At 41.5% G+C, this 22,963-nt stretch overlaps 2 protein-coding genes across 17 annotated transcripts in view; one reads left to right on the top strand and one right to left on the bottom strand.

Annotated features, from left to right (window-relative positions):
* UGCG (UDP-glucose ceramide glucosyltransferase) overlaps positions 1-12,923 on the bottom strand; it is a 34,591-nt gene extending 21,668 nt beyond the window's left edge. For both annotated transcript variants that reach the window (XM_015652636.3, XM_033520498.1), the window contains exon 1: positions 12,741-12,923. In XM_015652636.3, coding sequence (XP_015508122.1) covers positions 12,741-12,838 — 98 coding nt within the window. In that variant the 5' untranslated portion in view covers positions 12,839-12,923. The remainder of the gene's footprint in view (positions 1-12,740) is intronic.
* Positions 12,924-13,156: 233 nt separating this feature from the next.
* Positions 13,157-22,963, top strand: part of SHOC1 (shortage in chiasmata 1) — a 94,608-nt gene continuing 84,801 nt past the window's right edge. For all 15 annotated transcript variants that reach the window (XM_015652620.2, XM_033520497.1, XM_015652623.2 and 12 more), the window contains exon 1: positions 13,157-13,540. The gene's annotated coding sequence lies outside the window, so the exon portion shown is untranslated. The remainder of the gene's footprint in view (positions 13,541-22,963) is intronic.

Genomic DNA, 22,963 nt, shown 5'->3' with positions numbered 1-22,963 from the left:
AATCAGTAGCTAAGAATAATGACAAAAATAATATAATGTAGAACAGTTAAAGTCTTATCTAGTGCCATTTGCCATTTCAAATTTAAAACCTCCATATACTACCAAAATTCTTTAACCAGCATTTTCCAAGTATTAGCATGAAGTCACATTCAGCACATGCAATCAGTAACTTGATACAGTCTATTCTAAAACAGGGGGGCAATGGTGGGAATTGAAAATGGTTTCAAATCTGGTTTACAGTTTTAAGTAGAAAAAACCCCAACCTTATCTTTCAGGAATAAGAAAGACCAAACACTTGTGACCTCAGCTTAAATCCAGCAAACACTTCCTCTCCTACTTCCCTCCCACTCCCTCAGGATAAAAGGAGAAACAAACAGCAGTACAATAGGCTGTGGCTGAACTTGAAGCAATAGGAACCCTTTTACTGACCGAATCTTTGATAATTCACAATTAAGCAAGCTGAAATGCAGCGGAGTTAACAAAGACACAGCAAGTTGCCTACAGCACATCCATTACTGCAACACGCTAAACATTAAAATAAACACACTGTTTTTCCTTTTAGTCTATCTGCAGTCTGCCATCAAAACAGCAATTTATTCCCTGTTTCTGCTTTCCCACACCCTCAGCCCACTTGTGGCTATAAAACAGTCAGCACCACAAGACAAATCGGATCAGCCTGCTGATCAAACAGGGAACTACCCTACAGAAAAAACTCGCTTGCTGATCTGAGTCACCACATAGCCACATGCTCACTAAAGGCAGATTAGAACAGCAGAAATATTTAGAAAGGTATAGCAGAAGGAAGGGATTTGGATTATCCCCTTGTGCAGCAAATCAAGATTCACTGGAGCATACAAACAGAAATGGTTTTGGTACTCCTTGCAACAAACACTATGCAAGTTTAGAGAACTGCTGCATCCAATAAAATTTGTGTTTTGTTTATGAAAGCACCTCCAGAGGACAGCCATAACTCTGGGCCAGATAAACCAACCACAGCAGACATCTTTTAGTACAGGATCAACCCATCAATGTTTGGGAGCTTCTAAATCAAAGCTTTAGAACAATTTTGTTTTGAGACTATTCACTGTGGTTTTCTGACTTTTATTTTGAAGGTCTATTGGGATTAAACTAGCTCAGCCTCAATTATTACATAAGGCACAAGTTTAAATGACAACATAATTTGCTAAACATTACATAATGTGCATACTACAGACCCCAGGCTGCTCCTTTTGTTCAGCTTTTTCCAGTTTCTTCTCCCTCAGAACTTTCAAAACAGTTAACTGCCAGTATCAGAATTATGTTAATGCCTAATCAGAAACTATATTAACAAACCATATGGCAGGTACCATGACAACATTTTTTTTCTTTTTATTTCATTAACTCAGCAACAATTGTTTCCAGAGAACAAAACAGCATACTGCTGAAAAAGACACTCAAACACCAATTCACACAAGTTTGAACACACAGTCTGGGACCATATTACCCACAACTGGAGTAATGAAAAAGCTGTAAACCTTGTCTGAAGTACACAATCATCAGTGAGAGGGTCACTGCATTGCAAATGCCTTAGAAAGCTCGAGTAAGTCTCCTGTATGAAACATCAGAAGGAAGCAATTATATAAAAAACAAAACCACTTTGAAACAAAGTGTTAAAATTTAAAAAAACACTTCTACACTCAACATCATGTTTGACTGCATTTCAGAAGGGCAATTTTTCTTTGCTTTTTTTCATTTCCGACAGATACAAGCCAGATAAACTAACCTGGCAAATTTTACATGTCTTATGTCTACAAAAACCCACAATACTTGGTTTGTACTTTTTTGTCAAAAAAATTTACTGCTCTCACCACTATACAATCTGAACAAAAGAATCTTCTTGGAAATGCAGATATAAAATACACATATCATTTCTCCAAAAAATGCTTAAGATGAGTGTGAAGTAACAATTTTGAACTCAATTTTATCTGAGTTTTTAACTTACAGTATTTTAGTATAAAGCACTTGGGATATTTGGCTCATAACAGTTCAGTACACTGACCAATATCTGGTTCTCACCAGCTTGAATATTTTAATTATATGTGCCTATGACCAGAAAAATGATACTTCTGCTTCATAAAATAAGGTGTAGCATACATTATTAAACCAGCGCAGGAGTCATCTGGGAAATCATTACAACACAGCCAAGTTGAATCAATATCAAAGCAAGTGCTTAATAAGAATAGGCCAGCTGCAAACAACATAAAAGTGAATGGTTAACTTCATTTACAGATTCCTCCTCATGGACTATATTGTTAACAATCCCAAGATAAGCCCTATCAACACAGGGGGAAGAAAACAAAACAATCTTTGGTTTACAAAGAGGTATTTCTAAGAGTGGAACTCAAGTGGTTGAAACCTGACCAAATCAGCTACCAGCAGAAATGGGCAACCAGGTTGTTAGTTATCCTGCTGCTTTATTGAAAAAATATTGGTCCACTAGAAGCACCCACCAAGCGTTCAAAAAACTGCTACAAGAAATAAAACAATTCCTCAGCAGAGTGTTGGAAGTAGCACTGGAAATAAAATCCTAATCTTTCACTTAGTATAATGCACCCCTTCAGCTGTCTATCTTAGAAGTTTACACTTGTAAGAATGCTTTTTATCTTAGTTGTCCAAAGGCTAGGGTAAGATTTTTCTTTATACATGCTGAAACAGAAATAATTTTATTCAGGGTATGAATTCACCCAGGCCCCTTATGAGATGATATATTCTTGCATACGTCCTCATCACATTCTATTAGAAGTAATATAAAAAATGCAAAACTAGTCCCCTTACAATTAGCAAAATGTAGATTTTTTTTTTAGTCTGTAGGAAAACATCTCTCACCATGAAGTAATTAATAATTTCTTTTGAACAGTAGTCTCCAGTAAACTGTAAAACCAATATTGAGTGTGTCAAAACTACAGTATTTGATTTTGGTTAAAAAACAATTTAAAAGTCCTAGTGAACTCTGACACCACTACTTAGCATTACACTATTCTCAGTGAGTGAGGGACACAAATACTGAAGAGCGCTTTAGTAAACCAGCAAAACTAGTTATATGCTCAGCATGTCATGGAGCAGCTAGGACAGAAATTTCAGATTCCAGTTTTTAGAATCATTTATCATCTACCATTCTACTCATCCACCTTAATCAAAATTCATGCTTTTACGGAAACAGCTAGTGTAAAGCATCAACTTCTTTAAACATCTCTGAAATCTTTGTATCCTGACAAAAGCTGACAAAGATTGTATTTTTCCCCATCCCACTATTCAGCTTCTTCCACTCTAGCTCGCATACAAAGCTGGATGCTTTTTTGGCCTATAAGGGCTTCAATAACCCAACCCGTTTAATTTCCATTATTACATACTCCAAACTTACCGTCTTCTATCTTCTCCCTCCACACAAACCACTCTGAGAGACGTGACAAGTAGGCTTTAAAATCAAAACACATCTATTGTACTATATTACCTCTTCTCAATACAAGTACACCATCCAGACTGGTGTGATTCCTCTCCTATAAATGAAAACTAGTCAGTCTTTAAACTAGGCTTAGGTTTCTTGCATTCTGGTAAATCATTGAGGGCCACTAATACCTTAATGTTTACCCCAAAGTTTATAGTCTGTGTCTTATCCTCCTGACTCTTACTATTAAAAAATGGGGCTGCCCTAATTGCCTTCAACATTATTGGTTTTGTCCCACACTGTTACCACTCTCAGATTTCTGGTCCTGCACTGTTTTGGTTTCTCCATTTATTAAGCTTGTAATACAGAAACTCATACAACCATAATCCTAAGTATATAAAAAAATCACCTCCTGATTTTTTTAGATATGTCTTCCCCTAAGATTAATTATCTAAATTTAAGCCTTGTGTCACATGGTGTCAGGTAAACTTCAACTTGCTTAGAACAAGCAACACACAAAACTTACAGTATCCACACAACCCCTTTCTTAAGTCTATTGCTCTGTAATAGTCCAAACAGCTGCCTCAGTGTCATCTTTCACCAAAAAAAATCACCATACAGCAGAGGTTGGAAGGCACCACTGGAGGTCAGTTTCCAAATGCCTGGCTCTAAGTGGGGTAACTAGATAAGGTTGCTAAGGACCATCCAATTTTTCCTGTCTCCATGGACAGAACCCTCCACAAACTCTCCAGAAAGCCCGTTTCAATGTTGAGCCATGTGTGTCTTCTTTGCTTTAAAATTAGTCTTGCACTTGAGTTTGTCCTTGCTGCTTTTCATCTTGTCACAAGGCACCACTGAGACGAGTCTTGGACCTCACACCCTTCACTTCTCCAAGCAATCAGGTACTCACACATTAATGGGATACATTCAAGCCTTCTCCAGGCAGAGTTCCAGCTCTCAGTGCCTCCATGAGTGTCAGATGCTGCAGTCCCATCATCATCTCTGTAGCCTAAGCCAGACTTGCTCCAGCATACCCATGACTTACTGGAGAGAACAAAACTCTGCACTCCACATATGCCTTTCTGGTGCTGTGTAGAAGAGAAGGATCACCTTCCTCAACCTGCTAACAATGCAGCAATGGCTTCCTCTGCCAAAAGCATGTCACTGTTCATTATCAAAATGATGTTTGATTGGCGGATTGGCACCAATCAAAACTTTGCAGGTCCTCCTCTGCCAAGCTGTTTTCAAGCCTGTCAGTCTCTAGCCTGTGCTGATACATGGAGCTATTTCTGCCAGGTGCAGGACATGGAATTTTCCTAGGCTGAACTTCCTGTCAGACCATTCCTCCAGTCTGCCTGGGTCTGAGCTCATATTGTCTACCAGCCACTCTCTCCAGTTCTGTACCACCAGCAAACTTGCTGACCAAGTCACATGCTCCATGTCATTAATGAAGAAGACAAACAGCCTCAGCAATCACTGACATCTGATCATTTTGTGATCTCAAACTTAGCATTCCTTCAGTAGTTTCCATGTTCTATCGCAAGCTATTATTATCGTATCAATGCACTGTACATACAACAAACTACAAAAATGTGTTTCAGCTTCAAGCTGAAAGGAGATGGAACTTAACCTTCAACTGGCATTTACAGCCTAAAACACTCCAATTTCTTTCACAGTGTTGAAAAAAAAATCTTTCACCTCTGACTCTAGGTTGTTGGAGGAAATTGTCCCACTCTGCTCTGCACTGGTGCAGCCTCCACTCTAGTCCTGTGTACATTTTTGGACATTTTGGGGCACAACTATCTATATAGCTATATATGTGTGTGTGTATATATGTATATATGTGTATGTATATATGTATATGTGTACATATGTTTTTATATGTATACATACGTACATACACACACACATATATACATATATATACACACATATGTATACATATACATACATACACATATATATATAAAAAAAGCCGTTAGAGATCATCCAAAGGAGGACAACAAAGATGGTGAAGGGCCTAGAGGAGAAGCTTTATGCAGAGTGGCTGAGGTGACTCGGTCTGTTGAGCCTGGAGAAGAGGAAACTGTGGGGAGATCTCACTGCACTTACAACTTCCTTGTGAAGGAAAGAGGAAGGGCCAGCACTGATCTCTTCTCCCGGAAAAGAGACCACAGTCTCTGTGGTGACTCAATGACCTGAGGGAATGGCCTGAAAGGTTAAGGAAGGTTTATGCTGGGTACTAGAAAAAGATTCCCTCTGCAAGAACGCAGCCAAAGCATAAAGCCCGCTAGAGCTAAAGACGTGTTCACACAACACACTCAGGCACATGGTGTGACTCATGGGTCTGTCCTGTGCAGGAACAGGAGCTGGACTTCAACGATCCTTGCAGGTCCCTTCCATCTCAGGATATTCTGTTTATTCTGACTTCTGCATTCCCACACCCTATCAATTTCCTGTGTTCCTCCCCAGTAACTACCTCAAAATTTTGCATTGCTATCTTTCAGATGTGCCTCACTACAATGTGGTAATCCACTTGCTGAAAACCCATACAACATGAAGTTTTATGGATGTAACACTTGCAGCAAACACCTTGGGATTTCTGCACGAAGTAGGGTCTATCATCTATGCACAGATTATGAGAGATAAGGGTTACTCAGAGAAAAAGCAGAAAGATAAAACAACACCTCAGATAACTTTCCAACTTTTCCTGCCTCTCCAACGTCCCAGTTTAGGGCCAAACACTGAAGTATTTCTTTTGCTTGCTTTTAACCCCCAAAGAAATTTTTGCAAAAGTTAGCAAAACACTGCTAATCAGATCATGAATTTGCTTTGTTCCCTATTTCACACATACAAGATCACCAAGAACAATCTGTTTATTGTTAGAGTTGTGCCTGGTAACACTTTATAGTAACAGAAGAGTTTTCTAAATATTGCCTTTTAAATCAGATATACACTACAACCTACCTGGCCTCTATCTGCAACAAGATGTGTCTGCAGCAGTTCCACGAATCAAAGAAAATGCAACACAATCATGACTAATGGAGTAGCTACTGCTGCTTTTAACAGCTACCTCACAATCTACTGCCAGACAATATGGAAAATATAAGAAAGCCCAAAAGAGGAGACAGTTCCATCAACACACAAAAACCTGAAAATGACAGTGAGAAGCAGAGAGATTAGAGCAGGATAAACTTAGACACAGACTGAGCTGCAAGAGGTGGTCAAAGAGGAAAACCAAAAGGGCTGACAAGACAAACAGGCCCAAGAAAAATAAAACTGTTATTTTCTTAAGAATTGTCACAGTTACTATGCAATAAGAGATTATTAACCAAAGTATTAACTTCACATTTAAAAAAAAAGGAGAAGTTAAACATCAGCTGTGTATTTGGAGTGGAGGTTTTTGCTTAGGTTTGAAAGCCACGTTTAAGTTCTTCAGTGTTGCAGAAGTACCTCAGGAAACCTGAGTTTTATGCATCTATGAAAACTGAATTGCATCCATACACACAATAAGGCTATTAATTACTGTTATTTTTTTATTGCCTTTATATGTTTCTGAAAAGTCTTGATTTTCACTCAGCAGACAAGGCCCAGTTACACCCAAATGCACACAAATGCAGAATTCATTATTTCTTTATTGGCTATAACTAAAAGCTTTTAAAAATAATTTGTCTAAAACCAGCAGTATGTTTATCAATTAAGTAACACATACTACCCTTCCCACTTACACCTGGGAACCAAGAAAATGAGCAACCTCAATATCATCTGACTGTAGCTGCCTTAAAGTGATTTCCATTAAGTGCTATAATTAAAATTGCCACTGACAATGTGGGACATAACAATGAAGACTCAAAGCCAGAATATGACTTCTCATGAGTTCAGCTTTTTTGACCAGATAGCTAAAGAGAGTTACCAAACATTATCTAATGTCTTCAGTATCTTTACTGAGGACACAGACAACAGGATCAAGTGCATAGTACATTCACAATGCCACTAAATTGGCCAGGAGTGTTGATTTGCTGGAGGTTAGGAAGATTCTGAAGACATAACTGGATTGATAGGCTAGGATCAATTGTGAGGTGGTGTTCCACCAAGGCAGAAGTAGTGGGGAGTGTGTGTGAGCTGCTGTAGGTGCTTAATTTCTATCTGGGTTTAAGCCATGACAGCGGTTCAACAAAGTGAACGGCTGGGTCCTGCTCTGGAGTCAAACAACCCCAAGCAGTGCTACACACTGAGGGCAGAGTAGCTGGAAAGCTGCCTCGTAGAAAGGGACATGGAGGTTCAGTTTTGTGCCTCTCACAAGGAAAACATTGAGATGCTGGAGGCTTGTCTAGAGAAGGGAAACAAAGCTGAAGAAAGGTCTAGAGAGTAAGTCCTGTGAGAAGCAGCTGGGGGACTTTGGGTAGCTCAGGCTGGAGAAAAGGAGGCTCAGAGGGGACTTTATTGCTCTCTACAACTCTCTGAAAGGAGCGTGTAGCCAGATGGGTATTGGTGTCTTATAGGCAACTTCTGACAGGACAAGTGGACTTCAAGCTCTGTCAGGGGAAGTTCAGCTTGGATATCAGGAAGAATTTCTTCATGGTTATCAGCATTGGAATGGACTGCCCATAGAATCTGTAGAATCACCTTCCCCAGGGATATTCAAGAAATGGACATAGCACTTGGTACTAAGGCTTAAATGACAAGATGGTGATCAGTCAAAGGCTGGATTCAATGATCTTCAAGGTCATTTTTCAACCTAAACGTTTCTGTGTTTGAAACCCATTCAAAGTAGAGGAAAGAGGTAGCAAGAACCAGATTTTGCGAATGCAGTATGGGAGAACAGTACCTTAGATATCCAAATCCTACAACTGAACACAATTACAGCATAAACCAATGCAAAAGAAATACTGTCTTGATCTTAATCTCAACAACTGCTGAAAGCATTTCAAGACAAAAAAAGCTTGGCTTCTTGAATAACTCCATTTACCTACTTAATTCACGCGTTCTAAGTGTTTTGCTAAATCAAACTTCTTATATACCAATGGGAAACCACAGAAGGATGACTGTCTAGTTCACAACAGCTTTACTGACATTTACAACATTAGCTCAGTACTTCAGTGCCTCAGATGGGACCTTCCAATTCACCAATAAAGCACAGCTAGACACAGTGCGGAGTACAAGCAGTACCTCAATGACTTTAAAAAAATTAAGCCAACAATACTGTCTGTAAGGAGAAAACAGGAAGACTAATTGGTTTCATCTTTCCTCTTTACTGCCTGTAATAGGAACAATATGTTATTCAGTATATGCCAAGTATCATCTAATTCTATTCTAATACTGCATCCACTGACATAAAAAGCAATCTCTGTCCGTAAGTGAAAACCCTTTCCTTCCTCAGGGGTTTTGGGAAGGATGAAGTGTGCTGTGTCTGCCATCCAGGATAAAACTAATCTCTGAGTTGAAGGGCACTAGTAACAGTGTCCAGACACTAGAGTTTTCAGGCCATAACACTAGCAATCATCTTTCACCTTTCCCCATAAACATACTCCAGCATTCAAAGAAAGTCACCTCCTTCCCTTCACGGGACTATCTTCCTTGCAGGCCATTCCTCCACGTACATTGGACAGCCTCCCAGCCCTCCTCTCTTGCACAGGGAAGTGCTAACTAGTGGCACAGGCTCCAAACTCACCAGCACAGTGCCCCCTCTAGCCATCAGCTACTGTTTCCCAGCACCACCACAGCTGCTGCAAGGACAGCTGCCTGGGATGGTGTCCACTACTTTATTTTCTCTTCAAACAGCAGCCGTGTGGTCACACTATGAGGAGCTGTGGTCCTTTTTCCTCAGATCTGCCAAACCACCGTAACCAGGTCAGCTCCTCCATGACCACCCGTGAACCCAGAACAGTTTGTAATTCAGTCACCTCAGGGCTACCAGCTGCTCACCCCCAGCTATGGGCCACTGTTTTCACTGAACACTAAATACCCCTGCTGCCATCAGCTCCTGACTCCAGCCCTACTGACATGGCAGTTCCCAGGCCCTGCTGGAAGCAGACCAGGGGCCTCAGAGGCTGAGACTGAATCACTCCAGTTCTTACACATCCCCTCCACAATTGACAAGTTTTCCACCTGTTAACACACAATTTATACATGCACTTGTAACACAAATTCCCATTAACAAAAAATACAAATCCTTCCAGATTTCACACCACTGCAAATACTCTAGATGCAGGCATACTAGGTGTCCAGCTGCTTCTTGCATTCCCCACCAGTTACTGTCACAGACAAAACTGCCTCAACTCAGGCAATTCTATTTAAATTACTGGCAATGATCAGGCAACTAATTATTGATTTGGGTACTGAGGAAAAAAAGACAGATAACCTAACTTTCAGAGAAGTACCTTTTGTCTTCCTTCCCCAGGCTCTGCTTCAGTTAGAAACATTTTCCCCCCTCCCCCTTCTATCTGAACTGCTCATTTGCATGCTTCCTTCCACTCAGTCCCTCCCCAGCCCTTCAGCAAGATGACACAGGAGGCAAAGTCAGCACATAATGGTTTTTCTGCCATGCCTTCTTACACCTTTTCTTCCATTCCTGGTTGCCTCTTAAACTGTTACTCTGCTCTGGAAGGTGTAAGTGACCAGGACTGACTTCGGTACAATAAGGTAGCAATCCCTTTGGCAGGGTCTGTGCCCCAGTACATGCCCTGCCATGAGCTGCAGTCTCCTTAGCGGAGAGTGAACCATGGGGCTGCATACTCTCAGGGTGTCTATACCCCAGCATGGGCTGCCCACAGGTTGCAGTCTCTTCAGCAGAGCTTTATCAGCAGCTCAAAGTACACTCAGGAGTGTCCCTGCTCCAGTGTTGCCTCCACAGGAGGCAGTCTCTTTGAGGGGGTAGCTCCTGTGGCAGACTGTCACAGTGTGCACTGTTCCCTGCTCTTTCTTATTTATCTTAGCATATCTCATCCTCTCTCACATCTTCTTCAGTTGTGTCTCCTGCCCGTTTCAGTTGTTACTTATTCGTAAGAGTTAGAAGCAGTAGCACCACACATGCCCACTTGAGATTTAAACATGCAGTTGACTGCTTTAAAACTGACCAAAATCAGCCGTGACCAAAGCAGTCTCTCCCCCAACTAAGCACCCTTTCTGCCCCCCAGTACTGAAATCCTGCCATTTGTGTCCAAGGTAACAGGTACTTTCCAAAAAAGAAGTTATTCATCCAAGTGAATATAAGAGCAAAGGATAACTAAACTACAGTAGAAGAAAATTAAAGTAGTTAAACAATTAGAGCTTATTAGTGATTTCACATTTTAAAACAAACAAACAACAACGAAAAAGAAATAAAGGAAGCAGAAGCAAAATTTTGGTATCCATGAATTCAATTCGAAAAGTGTGGACTGCATGAGTGAAAAGTGAAGCGGAATGAGAACTGGATGAACAGCAGATCCAGAGTCATAATTAGTGGCACAGGCTCTAGCTGGAGACCTGTCCCCAGTGGTGTCCCCCAAAGTCCAAAAGTGATTCCATCGATGATTTGGGTGAAAGGGCAGAGGCCTGCTCAGCAATTTCACTGACAACACAAAGCTGGGAGGAGTGGCCCATACCCCAGAGGGCTCTGCAGCCCTTCAGAAGGGCCTCACCAGGCTGGAGAGATGGGCAGAGAGGAACCTTCTGAAATTCAGCAAAGGCAAAAGCAGGGTCCTGCACCCGGGGAGGAACAGCCCCAGTCACCAGCACAGGCTGGGGGTGACCTGCTGGGAAGCAGCTCTGTGGAAAAGGAGCTGGGATCCTGCTGGACAACAACTGCCCATGAGCCAGCAGTGCCCTGGTGGCCAAGGCCAGTGTTATCCTGGGCTGCATTAAGAGGAGCAGTGCCAGCAGGTTAAGGGGAGGTGATCCTGCCCCTCTACTCAGCCCTGGTGAGGCCTCACCTGGAATACTGTGTCCAGCTCTGGGCTCCTCAGTAAAAGAGAGACAAAAGAGCTCAGAGAGCAGAGAACTATGAAAAATAAAAATAACTTTTAAAGATGATTAAGGGACTAGAGCGTATCTCACATGAGGAAAGGCTGAGGGAGCTGGGCCTGTTCAGTGTTGAAAATAGACGACCGAGAGGGGACCACCATCAATGTCTGTGAGTACCTAAAGGAAGAGTGTCAAGAGGATGGAGCCAGAACCTTCTCAGTGGGGCCAAACAGTAGGACAAAAGGGAGAAACTGATGCACAGGAAGTTCCACCTGAACATGAGGAAGGACTTCTTTAATGTGCAGGTGACTGCACACTGTAACAGATTGCCCAAAGATGTTGTCAAGTCTCCCTCAATGGAGATATTCAAGAACTGCCTGGACACAATCCTGTGTCATGCACTTTAGGATTAACAGGACAGGATGTCCAGGATGGCTGGACAGGGATGGTTGGACTAGATGATCCACTGTGGTCCCTTCCAACCTGACCCATTCTGCAAGATTTCCTTTCAGTAAGGGCTGAGTTTTATCACAGGTACCCATCAGGTGCAGTGGAGCAGCAAGTAAGGAGAACAGATAAGCACAAGGAAAGCAAACACAAATTCAGGTATTTTCTAATCCTAATAGTGATGCAAGAGGGCCTTTTACTTAAGGGAGCAAAACAACTATTTACAAAGAGATGCATTCTTAATCCTTTCCCCACATACCCACAGAAAATTCCTCTGCTAGGTTCTATCTGTTTTGTCAGTCACTAAAATGCAAACACTGCTCACAAACTCTAAAGGCATTTTTACTTGGACTTATCCAAGAAGGATCTGACTCACTGCATATACTTGTTTTACTAGTACTATCATTATTTCTCAATACAAAAAAGAAGTGTGCTTATGGCTGGCACAGAGTACTGTGCTCTTTCAGTTGTTCTACCGTGCAGCCGCTGCAGTCACACATCATACATCCTGTAAGTCCTGTGCACCCTGGTCTCCCACTATCACTGAGAAAGCTACACTTTTCAGGTGTTCAGCGCACAACAAACACCAAGCCTTGCTCGGCAGCACTAAGGGCACGGAGCAAAAATCACCGCACAGAGCAGGAGGCAGAAACGCAGAGGACGGTTTTTACCCGAAGAACGACAGCAGGGGTACCGCCGTGCCCCGAGCACGGCCAGCCCGACCCCCGGGTCTCTCGGCGGGGTCTGAGGGAGTCACAGAGCAGGGAGGCAGGCGGGTCCCCGGGCTGACACCCAGGGGCAGGGGAGCCGCCGGCCCGGGGCGGAGGCGGCGCGGCGGACGGGGCCCGCTGCCCGGGCGCTCCGGGCGCGATGGCGGGTGGGTGACGGAACAACGCCGGCGCCATCCCCCCCGCACCCCAGCGCTTACGTGTATATGATGGACATGAAGTGCATGAGCCAGAGCACGACGAAGAGGATGAGTCCGAAGATGGCGAGTCCCTCCGAGGCCAGGGCCAGCACATCCATCCCCGGGGGGCGCGGCGGCCCGGGCAGGAGCCGGCGGCGGAGCGGAGCGAGGCGGGGGCGCAGGCGGTCTGAGGGCGGCGAGCGGCGGTTGCTGCGGGCGGTGGTTGCTGCGGGCGGGCTCTGTCTGAGGCGGCTCCGCTGCTGCTCCGCACCGGCCTGCGCGCGGCAGTCGCTGGCGCACCGAGAGCCGCCGCCGCCGCCTTTCTGTCAGCGCAGGAGGCGGGGCGGGCGGGCACATCCGTTACCGGCCCGGCCCCCCACCCGCCGCCGCCGTCGCCGCCGCCGCCTGACCTTGGGTCCGTCCCCCTCGCGCCGCCGAGGGAGGTGCGGGGCCGCGGCGACGAGCTCTGCCCCGCCTGCTCCGGCCGCCGGGCGCGGCAGGGGCGCTGGCTCCGTGTCGGCCAACTTTGGTGTTGGCCGCTGAGGAGACCGCAGCCCCTTATCCAGAGAGGCGGGGATCGGGGCAAACCAGGTATTGCTGGTGTTGCCGAGCATCTCTGAGGGGAGACTGTGAGAGCTGGACCTGCTCAGAGTGAGAGGGGATCTCATTAATGCGTATCAATATCGCAAAAGCGGGTGCCAAGACCACGGTGCCAAAGTATTTTCGACGAGGCCCAGCGACACGACAGGGAACAATGGCCATAAACTAAATCAGAAGTTTCACCAAGAAGTTCCTCTCAACGTGAGAATTTCTATACACAGGTAGAGTACTGGAACAGGCTACACAAAGAGTTTCATGGAGTCTCCTTGTCCCGAGACATTCCAAGCCCACCTGCACTTTTTCTAGGTGACCACCTGTTCTAGGTGACCCTGCCTTGGCAGGGGGCTTGGACGGGATGATCTCCAGAGGTGTCTTCCAACACTAACTGCTCTATGGTTCTGAGATCTAGTACAGGGGGGCTAATAGTAGGGCTGCATGGCCTTTGTTATTTTTCTTTATTGCTCTGGAGCCCGAACACTTTCTTGGTGATGTTGAATGCTGGAGGACGGGATTGCTATTTCTATCATAGGTGTGCACCTGTGAGTTGCTGGGGGTGCTGAACTCTGTGAGTCAGAGAGGGTGCTCCAAGGACTGGGGCGATTCCAGCAGTCATACTGCCATCTGTGGAGCCCAAGCAGTGTTAAAGCAACTCGGTGACTACCAGCCTTGGCTACGTTTGAGTTAGTGCCCTATTAATGAAAGAGTCAGTTACTCATTACTAATCCTCTGAGACTAATTCTTGCCTTTATTTCATTACAATGTTTATGGCAATTCCTATTACTGTGATGTGGCTCCATTTTTAAGGGGCATGCAGAAATCTCCCAACTCTTTCCTCTTTTACAGTTCAGCATTTTTGATCTGGGTCAGAAATATCAATTTATCTCTTTTTTTGCTTATTGTGTAATAGGCAAACGTGCATTGCATTAACTGTTTTAAATTTAACTCCATTAATCTGGGGTATGCTGTGGGAGGATAAAATTACTTGACTGACTGTGCCTGCATTCTGAGCTTGCCAGAATAAGCGTAGCCTTACATAAGAGACTATGTTTACCTGTACATGAGAAGGTACACTTTTTCTCATGAGTCTTGACAAATAACACAAGCTGAACATTGCAGTGTATGCATGTTCTCTAATAGGTTTTTTTCCCTTCACGTATCTCTCTCATTAATGTAGGTAAAGGAGTGTTCATAAATTCTGCTAAGAACTCAGTTGTGGTTTTGAAAAGTATTCTAGTCACCACAATAAATGTAGAAACTGTGTTTTGAGTCAGCTCTAATTGTATGTGAGAAGTTAGGATATAGCAATTTATAGGCAATTTACTGTCAGAAAAGATGGGGTCTCACCTGGTGAGGAATTGACGAAATTAAAAGTATAATTTAAAACTAAAAGTGAAAAGCTACTAACTAATAACTGGTAAGAGCAAGTGAGGTATCAGTCCATTCTAGTGCAAACACTGCCTGTATAGTCTGTTAGTTCCTGGTTAATGTTAGTTTCCACATAAATAAATCATGGGGCCAGCAACATGCCTTTTCACTGGCTTCAGTGATTTCTTATTATAACTTCCTTAAAAATAACTTTTCAAGTAAAACAAATTACCTTAATTTTCAAATTCCCCTATTGTGTTTGTATGTCATTTGTAACTGAAAGTGGCAGGTTTTTTTATATTTGTTCCTGCATTTAGAGTTTAATGATCACATTTATATTGATTTAAGATTGCCTCAATGAGCTTTATAGGCATTTTTTAGCCATGATTTGAATTGCCATGCTCGATGCTGGCACAGTCACAAGGCTAGTTGAGTCAGAGAATTCAGAGCTGATACGTATGAACTGTTAGAATATAGCTCATATAACCCTTACCTGGTTAGCTCGCATCTCTCTTCTAAGGTAGAAACAGCCTAAGCAAAAGAGTATTTTGGCTTATGTGATAGTACAGGGAATTGAGGAAGATTGAGGGCCTGTCTCCAGTAATCAGTAAAGCAAATAATCACGGTTTATTAAAGTGAAGCAGTAAAGCTTAGTTTTTGTCCTAGAAGGTGTTTGCCTGGGAGATTAGATTGAGAGGCTGCTTATTGTGCAACAGGTAGGGTTAATGGCTCCATGTAAACAAACTTTGCTGAGGCTTCTTCATAAACAAAACGAATAAAGGTAATGACTCCTATACTTCAGCCAGCCGTACTGATGAATGAGCAGTCCTCAAGAAATGTTCCACAGGAAAAAAAACAAGATAGTATAAATAACTTTGTCTAGAAAAGGATTCACCTGTCTGCCATCCTCTCTAGGATGTGATTCTGCCCTCTGACTGTATGGGGAGAAAGAACTCTCTCATGACGTGTTTAAGGTAAAAAGCTGCAGCACTTAATGTTCAAGACGATGTACGGTTTAAAACCAGAATCTTCAATATACTTTCAGGATTGTAATGGAGAAGAATCAGGTATGGTAAATCCTTCAGCCTGAGCAACTTCTCTATTCAAGTTTGCTGCCATATGGATTCTTTCAGCAGGTATATTAAGATCAGTGGGGGAGCAAGTATTAAAGGTTGCCTGAAGAGCGGGGCTGCCTGGAGTTGTGACAGTTCAGTAGTAGGGGATGTACACTTGGTTCCTCTCTGTGAGTGTGGAGTGCAACAATTCACAGAGAGCAGTGTTCTTCAAGTAGGGCAAATCTGCCTGCTCAAAGGTGCCTCATTATGCCTTGGGGCATGGTACACCCTGGTGTTTTAATCAGGTGCTTGGGACTTAATGCAAATGTGTACTATGTTTAAATTAAAAACAAAATTAGCCCTTCCATGTGCTATAAAGCTGCTGTTCTTGGTTCATTCATCATTTTGCCAAAATATTGATTAATTTTAACACTGTTAGAGTGTAGGTTTTTGCAGTCTGAAAAAGATTAATTTAATAGGAATCTCTGTCATGGCCTAGATATAAGACTTGTTCCAATAACAAAAATGATGCAATAGAAATACTCGTGTAATTCTGAACTGATAAAATGGGATAAATATAATCAGTTAACAATTGAACAATAGTGGATTAACCTGTAATTATACTGATATTAATGCTGAGAAGGCTGTGGAAACCCAAACCACTGAAGTTTCTCCTACTGGTATATCTATGAGAGGTTTTAACCCTATACAGACCTCCCAGTTTTATTCTCAACCATGAGTTTCTGTTGAAAACCATTGCTTACATAAGCTTTGGAAAGAGAAAATTGATCTAAGTCTCCATCCTCAGATGGCAAGACAGTTTTTCACCCAGATTACAGTTAAAATTGTATTTAAAATCCACTGAAATGCTATTTCAGAATTTGTATTACTGTTTCCAAGTATATATTCTCCAGTTCACTTTACTATTGCTGTTTCTCTTTAGAATGATATCACTGAGGTTCTGGGCAAATAGAAGGCAAGGACAAATTTGCTTTCTCTAGCTTATCTGTCATTTTTCATATGAAAATATAAAAACAAGGGGACAGACAATGGAAGCTTTCTCTTTGCTTAATGATTAGATCCACTAATGCATCTGCACTTTGAAACTGCTTTGTAAAATACCTTATTATAAAGGGCATATGCAATGGTAAGTATTATGTGTCTTTGAAACTTGGTTTTAGTAATTTAAACTCTGAGATGTCTGTCTTCTTTTATTAAAAATCCACTTTTATTCCTTTTTTTTAATTAAATCAGAGAAATGTGTGTATTACAGCTCTGCATGTTTGTTATTATATAAATACTCTGCCTTGCATCTTCCTCTTGTTTAAATGTTTAGATTATGAAAAAAGTATGCAGTTATTTGGATTTGATATAGAAATCTGTGCAATTTCTCCCCACTTAGCCTCCATGCCTAAGTGAGTTCACAACTTTATTTAAGTCCTAAAGCATTTGTAGATATAAAAGCCTGTCTAGTAGGGGCAAGAGAGAGAGAGACCAAAAAGAGACAGTTCTGCCAGTATCTGCTTTCTTTGGCAGTAACAAGCTATGTGATCTGCATATGTGAAGTGGCTTGTGAGGTTTAACAAATACAGTTCTAGGCTAGCCATAACACAGTCTTTGTCTTGTCTGGTACTGTGTCTAAAAAAATTGAACACCAGAAAAATTAGAGACCAGAGCTCTTATGCCCAAGGGTTGAAAAGCTACAGGTGCAGTGAAACCTCAAAGTACAAATCTGAAAGGAGTAAAGCCTCAGTACTTTGATCTTCAGAAAGAGGCTTGTCCTCTGTTACGTACTCCATTTCTCCTTTTAATTTACAATTATCAACGAGCAAAAACATGAATGGGGCTTTGTTATAAGTGTTAAGTCATTTTTTCGATTTTGTTCTGCTCCCTTTTAATTTTTTTTTTTCCTCCTCTTGTCTCCGTTTTTATTTTTAAATTTTCAAAACAAGGATTATCCCTCTGAGATTAAAAGACATTATTTTTCAATATACAGACTCACAAAATTGTCATATCTACACACCAGTGTATTTTTACTTTTTAAAAAATGTCCTATAAACAAATTATATGCTCCTTCTGGGATGTATCATGCTATCCTTACCTCCTGGAAAACAAAACCATCTGGCCACAGTATTTTGGTTATTGTGGAGCCACAGGCCAAGGAGGATGGCCAGAAATCTCTCCCTGTATGGTGTTATGAGAAAACAAGGTTGATGATCAGGGGTGAGAACATCTGATTGAAAAAGTGTGATAGTTATGATATTTTTCATATCTGAAGTACAAAAGGAAACAGTAAATCTATCTAAATCTCTATATATTTCACAGAATCACAGAATCAGCTAGGTTGGAAAAGACCTTTGAGATTGTTGAGTCCAACTTATGACCAACACCATCTTGTCAACTAGACCATGGCAGTGAGTGCCATGTCCAGTGTTTCCTTAAACACCTCCAGGGACAGTGACTCCACCAGCTCCCTGGGCAGCCCATTCCAATGCCCAATCACTCTTTCTGTGAAGAGCTTGTTCCTAGTGTCCTAAACCCACCCTGCCACAGCTCTCATCCTGTCACTGGTTACTTGGGAGAAGAGGCTGATCCCCACGTGGCTACATGCCCCTCTCAGGAAGTTGTAGAGAGTGATAACATCTCCCCTGAGCCTCCTTTATTTCCAGGCTAAGCATCCCAAATCCCTCAGGACTTGTGTTCCAGACCCTTCACCAGCCTTGTTTCCCATATGTATATGTGTATGTGTATATCTATATGTGTATATATATGTGTATATATGTATATATATGTGTGTGTATATATATGTATATGTATGTATGTATGTATGTATAAGCTCAGAGTTGTTTGGGCTTTTTTTAAAGCTCTAAGTCCTCTCACTTTTGGGGCTAGCTTTGCTTCAAAAATAATCTCTCTGTTCTAGTGTTTTAAAAGTCATATCTCTAAGGAATATTAAGCAAACAGGTTCCTTTTAAGAACAAAATCTGTTGCAGGTATTATTACCAAAAAAATCAGGTAAATAAAGCTCCTTAATACCAATGCAGCATTAAGAAGAAGCCATTCTTTATTATGGCACTGGCTGCACATGGATATCTGCACCAGCTGAGCTGAGTTTAGAAAAGCTCTTGCTTTTATACTGAATTTTACGTAATATTAAATTCTTTTCTTGGAATAAACATACATGCGATAATTATTTCCCTGAAATTATTCTTAAATGTTCCCTCCCTTTGCAAATGTGTTCTTATGTCCTGGGGTTTCTTCTGGTGGTTGTAAACCCCAAAGTTGTAGCTGACTGATAAATAAACTGGTGTTACTTCCCAAAAATGGAAGTAACTTCATTATTTTGCACCTCTTCTTGGTTAGCGTTTAACATGATCCTGCAGAATATGCATTGTGTGGTTGCATTGGCTACTGGTTTTGCAGCATAAGCCTTGTATTTTCCCAACAGCTGTGCAAATAATTCTTCATCTGACATTTACACAGAATTTCACATGATGAGCAGAATATATATCAAAATATAATTGTTATTTTTAACCAAGAAACATGTTAGTATGTAATTAATATAGCATGTCCTTAATATTGAGTACAAACACTGAGAGGGAAGAAGAAGGTCACTTATATTTACATCTTTATCTATTTAGGTAATGTTTTAAATTTACATTTCTCATTAATAGTTTTGAGAATGAAGTCAGTTTTTTTCACAAGTATCTTAAAAAATACTAACTGTTAATTGTCCAGTTGCATACACACTATGCATGGATTTTCCACTTGGACTATAATTTATTGTTTTATTCATGGAACTCAGTTGGCCATTGACATCACCTCATAATGGCCAGTATCTTCTATGGATATCTCAGTTTTATAAAGATAAGGGAAAAATCAAGCAAAATTGGAAATTGATTAGATAGCTGCATATTTCATGATTTTCAGAAGCGTAAGCATTCATTCTACAGGAGGGTTTCTGAGTTTTCATCAGTGTGAACCTTCTTGGAAATTATAAATGCTGAGTGCAAGTTAAGGGTATTCTACCATTAGAAACATGCGATCAAGTTTCTTTTTCTACCTGCTAGACCCTCCTTGGGTTCTTTGCATCTCTCAGTCCTTTTTCTGCAGCACAGCTGCATTCTTGTTAACCCAAGCAAGGATAGCCAAGAACAGGTTTCCAAGTCTTAGTGGATTCAAGTTGTTCAGGAATTTAGGAACAGATGACATACATCATGGGCTTGAGCTGGGGGAAAGAATTTGGTCAGTGAGCAACAGAACAGTAATTGTGGTCAGAGAGCCCTCTTGGGGATCAAAAACATGAGCGTTTTTGTAAGCCAAGAATAAAAGCTGAAAAGGCTGAAATCCAGGGAACAGAATCTAGCCACAGAAGTGAGCTAAATAGTGATGTTTCATTACTGAATGGGACACTATATCTAAAGGTAATATTTGTTGCTTCCAAGAACAAGTATTTGATGCTCCAATAATACATTTAGACACAAATTATAAATTTAAATGGATCTATGGATACTGAGATTAGTCCTTAAGAAACTCCTGGGCCCCAAGACTGGCACCATGGTACAAAGATGGTGGCTAGAGTAGGAGGTGGTTCCCAAGCTCAGTCAAAGCAGACCCAGGAGCAGCTGGAAAGCTCACAGTCCTTTCTCATTACTACAAACCATGACTGCCTGGAAGCAAAACTGCCTTGGCCAGATAGGTGAGCAAAATTGTAAAGAGGTTTTGGTCATTACTTATCAAAGCTTAGAGGGTGGAGGGAGTAAGATAAGTTAGAAAGTAAGGTAAGTTAGAAAGATATTTGTTTTAGAAATCAGGCTCAGCCCCGCCTTGAAGCTGAGCGTCCAGCAGTTTCTGAAGTCCACTTTAACACACTGACGACAAGATAACTTGTGATTGAATGTAGTCCAAGATATCTCGCAGGGTTTCCTTCTCATGTCTCAAGGGCTGGTATTGCAGCATACACCATTAGCTTCATCAGAGGCATCCCTAAGGAATGCCTCTTTCCGAAATGGCTGCGAAGATATGAGTTGTATTTGAATCTTTCCCAACCACTACAGAACTGTCAAGGATCCAGAATCACTCTGTGCTCCTTTATGGAGTGCTAGGATCTGCTTTCTGATATCTGTGAGTATTTGCATGCAGTTTCCCACTATATGAGTGGAGGTGCAGACTGAAGATGGACAGAATGGTTATGTTTAAATAGCCAGAATGCACTGAGACATCTGTTCTAGCCATGTACTTGGTTCTAATCACAGAGTAACAATTTCATAGCACTGTTTGAAAGGGACATATTGACTTGTTCAGTTTCTGTCTGGGTGCTGTTGAAAGAACCTGGGGACAGTGTAACCTAAAGACAAAAATACACAGCTAGAGCTGTAAAGAGGAATATTTGTCAGTCATTCTAAGAATACTGTTTTTAAAAGCTATTTCAAACGCTATTCCTGAAGTGGTTTAGAAACAGTTGTTTCTAAATAGTTGTTAACACAATATTTCAATCAGATATGAATGATTCCAGAGCTGCTCATTTAGCTGTTACTGCTGCTCCTCCATCTTCCCACAATGCTTTCTGATGTCCCAGTTCCTTTATTTTGTGAAACTAAGGTAAATAATAGAGGTCACAGGAACATAATAAAAGCCACTGTGCAAATATATTTCACAACCACATTGAGCAAGTTTTCCCAACTCTTTTTTGGGAACACCTTTTATTTACCACATCTAATACAGGTATACATCCTGCAAAAGCTGTACTTGCGTTTTTTTAAAGGAGTTGAAATTACAGGCCCCTGTATCTGACAAGCTCTACTGTTCCAAATTGTGTTATATATTTATAGTATAGTCCAGACCTGCTATTTCAAACAGAGAAATGTTTTTTCCAGAACAAAAGAACTGTTTTGCTCAGGACTTGCAGTAGTAGAGCCATTTTCACAGTTGTGTGCTGAACTGGGCTGATGGGTCACGACTTCAGTAGCTACTCCTGCACATCTAGGAGGTGCACAGGGTATGGTGCGCTGAGACTAGCAGAAACAGTGGGGGTCCTTCATGCAGAATATTTGCAATTTGGTGCCTCAGATCTTCCTTACCCAGCTCACAGGGATTATGTATTCTAACCTATGCTCATTTTCCGCAGCAGTTACAGACTTCGGCTTTGCACAGGGATGTGCATCCAGTTAGAAGCAATAAGGGTGACCTGAGATGTCTGGTCTGCCAAGCTCGCTGTGTTGTTGGTCATTTGTATTTCTGCTGTGGTTATTTAATTACCACTTTCACAGTGAAGCAGCTGTTAAGTGGCTCAGAAGACTAATATACATTGAGTCTAGACAGGCACAATTTGAAGCCTGACTTTTCAGTTTCTCTCTAGATAACCAATATAAATGATGCTATCTGAGTTTCTGTTTCTAAAAACATTCAGTATTTCCATAGCGTTTTCCTGTTCTTTGCAAAGGAAATATCATCCTTTACCCTTAGTTGTGTTGTTAGATTATCCTTGACAGGAGTTATTCCTTAAAAATGTGGGGAAACCTGCTGAGGAAATTACCAAGTTTCAGTTACTATTTAAGCCCATTACAAAAGCACTAGAGTTTAATGTTCTTCTAAATTCTTTGCAAAGGAATATTCATATAATTAGGTGCACAACAGGTGAGAGAGAAGGCTGAACTTTGATTTTTTACAAAGGAGTCAGATCTGAAAAAATAACTCTATTTTTTAAACAGTGAATTAACAAATTCTATGTACATTTTCCTTTCTATAAGCAGAACCTGTTTTAGTTTGTTGTAAATACTGAGTTGTTAGGTGTTGTGTGAGCTGGCTTCATGCTGGGGACTGCTCAATAGTAGGAGAGGTGGGGAGTTTCTAGAGCTCTTAGCATCATGGTCTTCTCAGGTAGTGACTTGTGTTCTACTCAGAAGTTCTCTTCAGTTTGGTTTTCATGTTGACCCAGAGAGTGACTTTTACATACAGATATACAGATAGGAATTAACATGATTTGGTGTAGATAAATGGTAGAATCTAAAGGATGTCCCTGAAATGGAATATTGACTCATCTGCTTCTGTAATCAACTGGTCTTAGCAACCACCAGTGGCTCTCATCAGCCTTGCTTACATTTGTAAGAACAGAGTCTTCCCAGGAACAGAAGTATAAGCAGCTGGTTGTTGTTGTGTTAAGGTTAGTGATGGCATTCTGGACATCAAGGATGAAACAGTGGGAACAGCTGCAGGATTCACCAA

This window comes from Parus major, chromosome Z, assembly GCF_001522545.3.
Source record: "Parus major isolate Abel chromosome Z, Parus_major1.1, whole genome shotgun sequence".
NCBI lineage: Eukaryota > Metazoa > Chordata > Aves > Passeriformes > Paridae > Parus > Parus major.
This window is presented reverse-complemented; position numbering and strand designations above follow the sequence as displayed.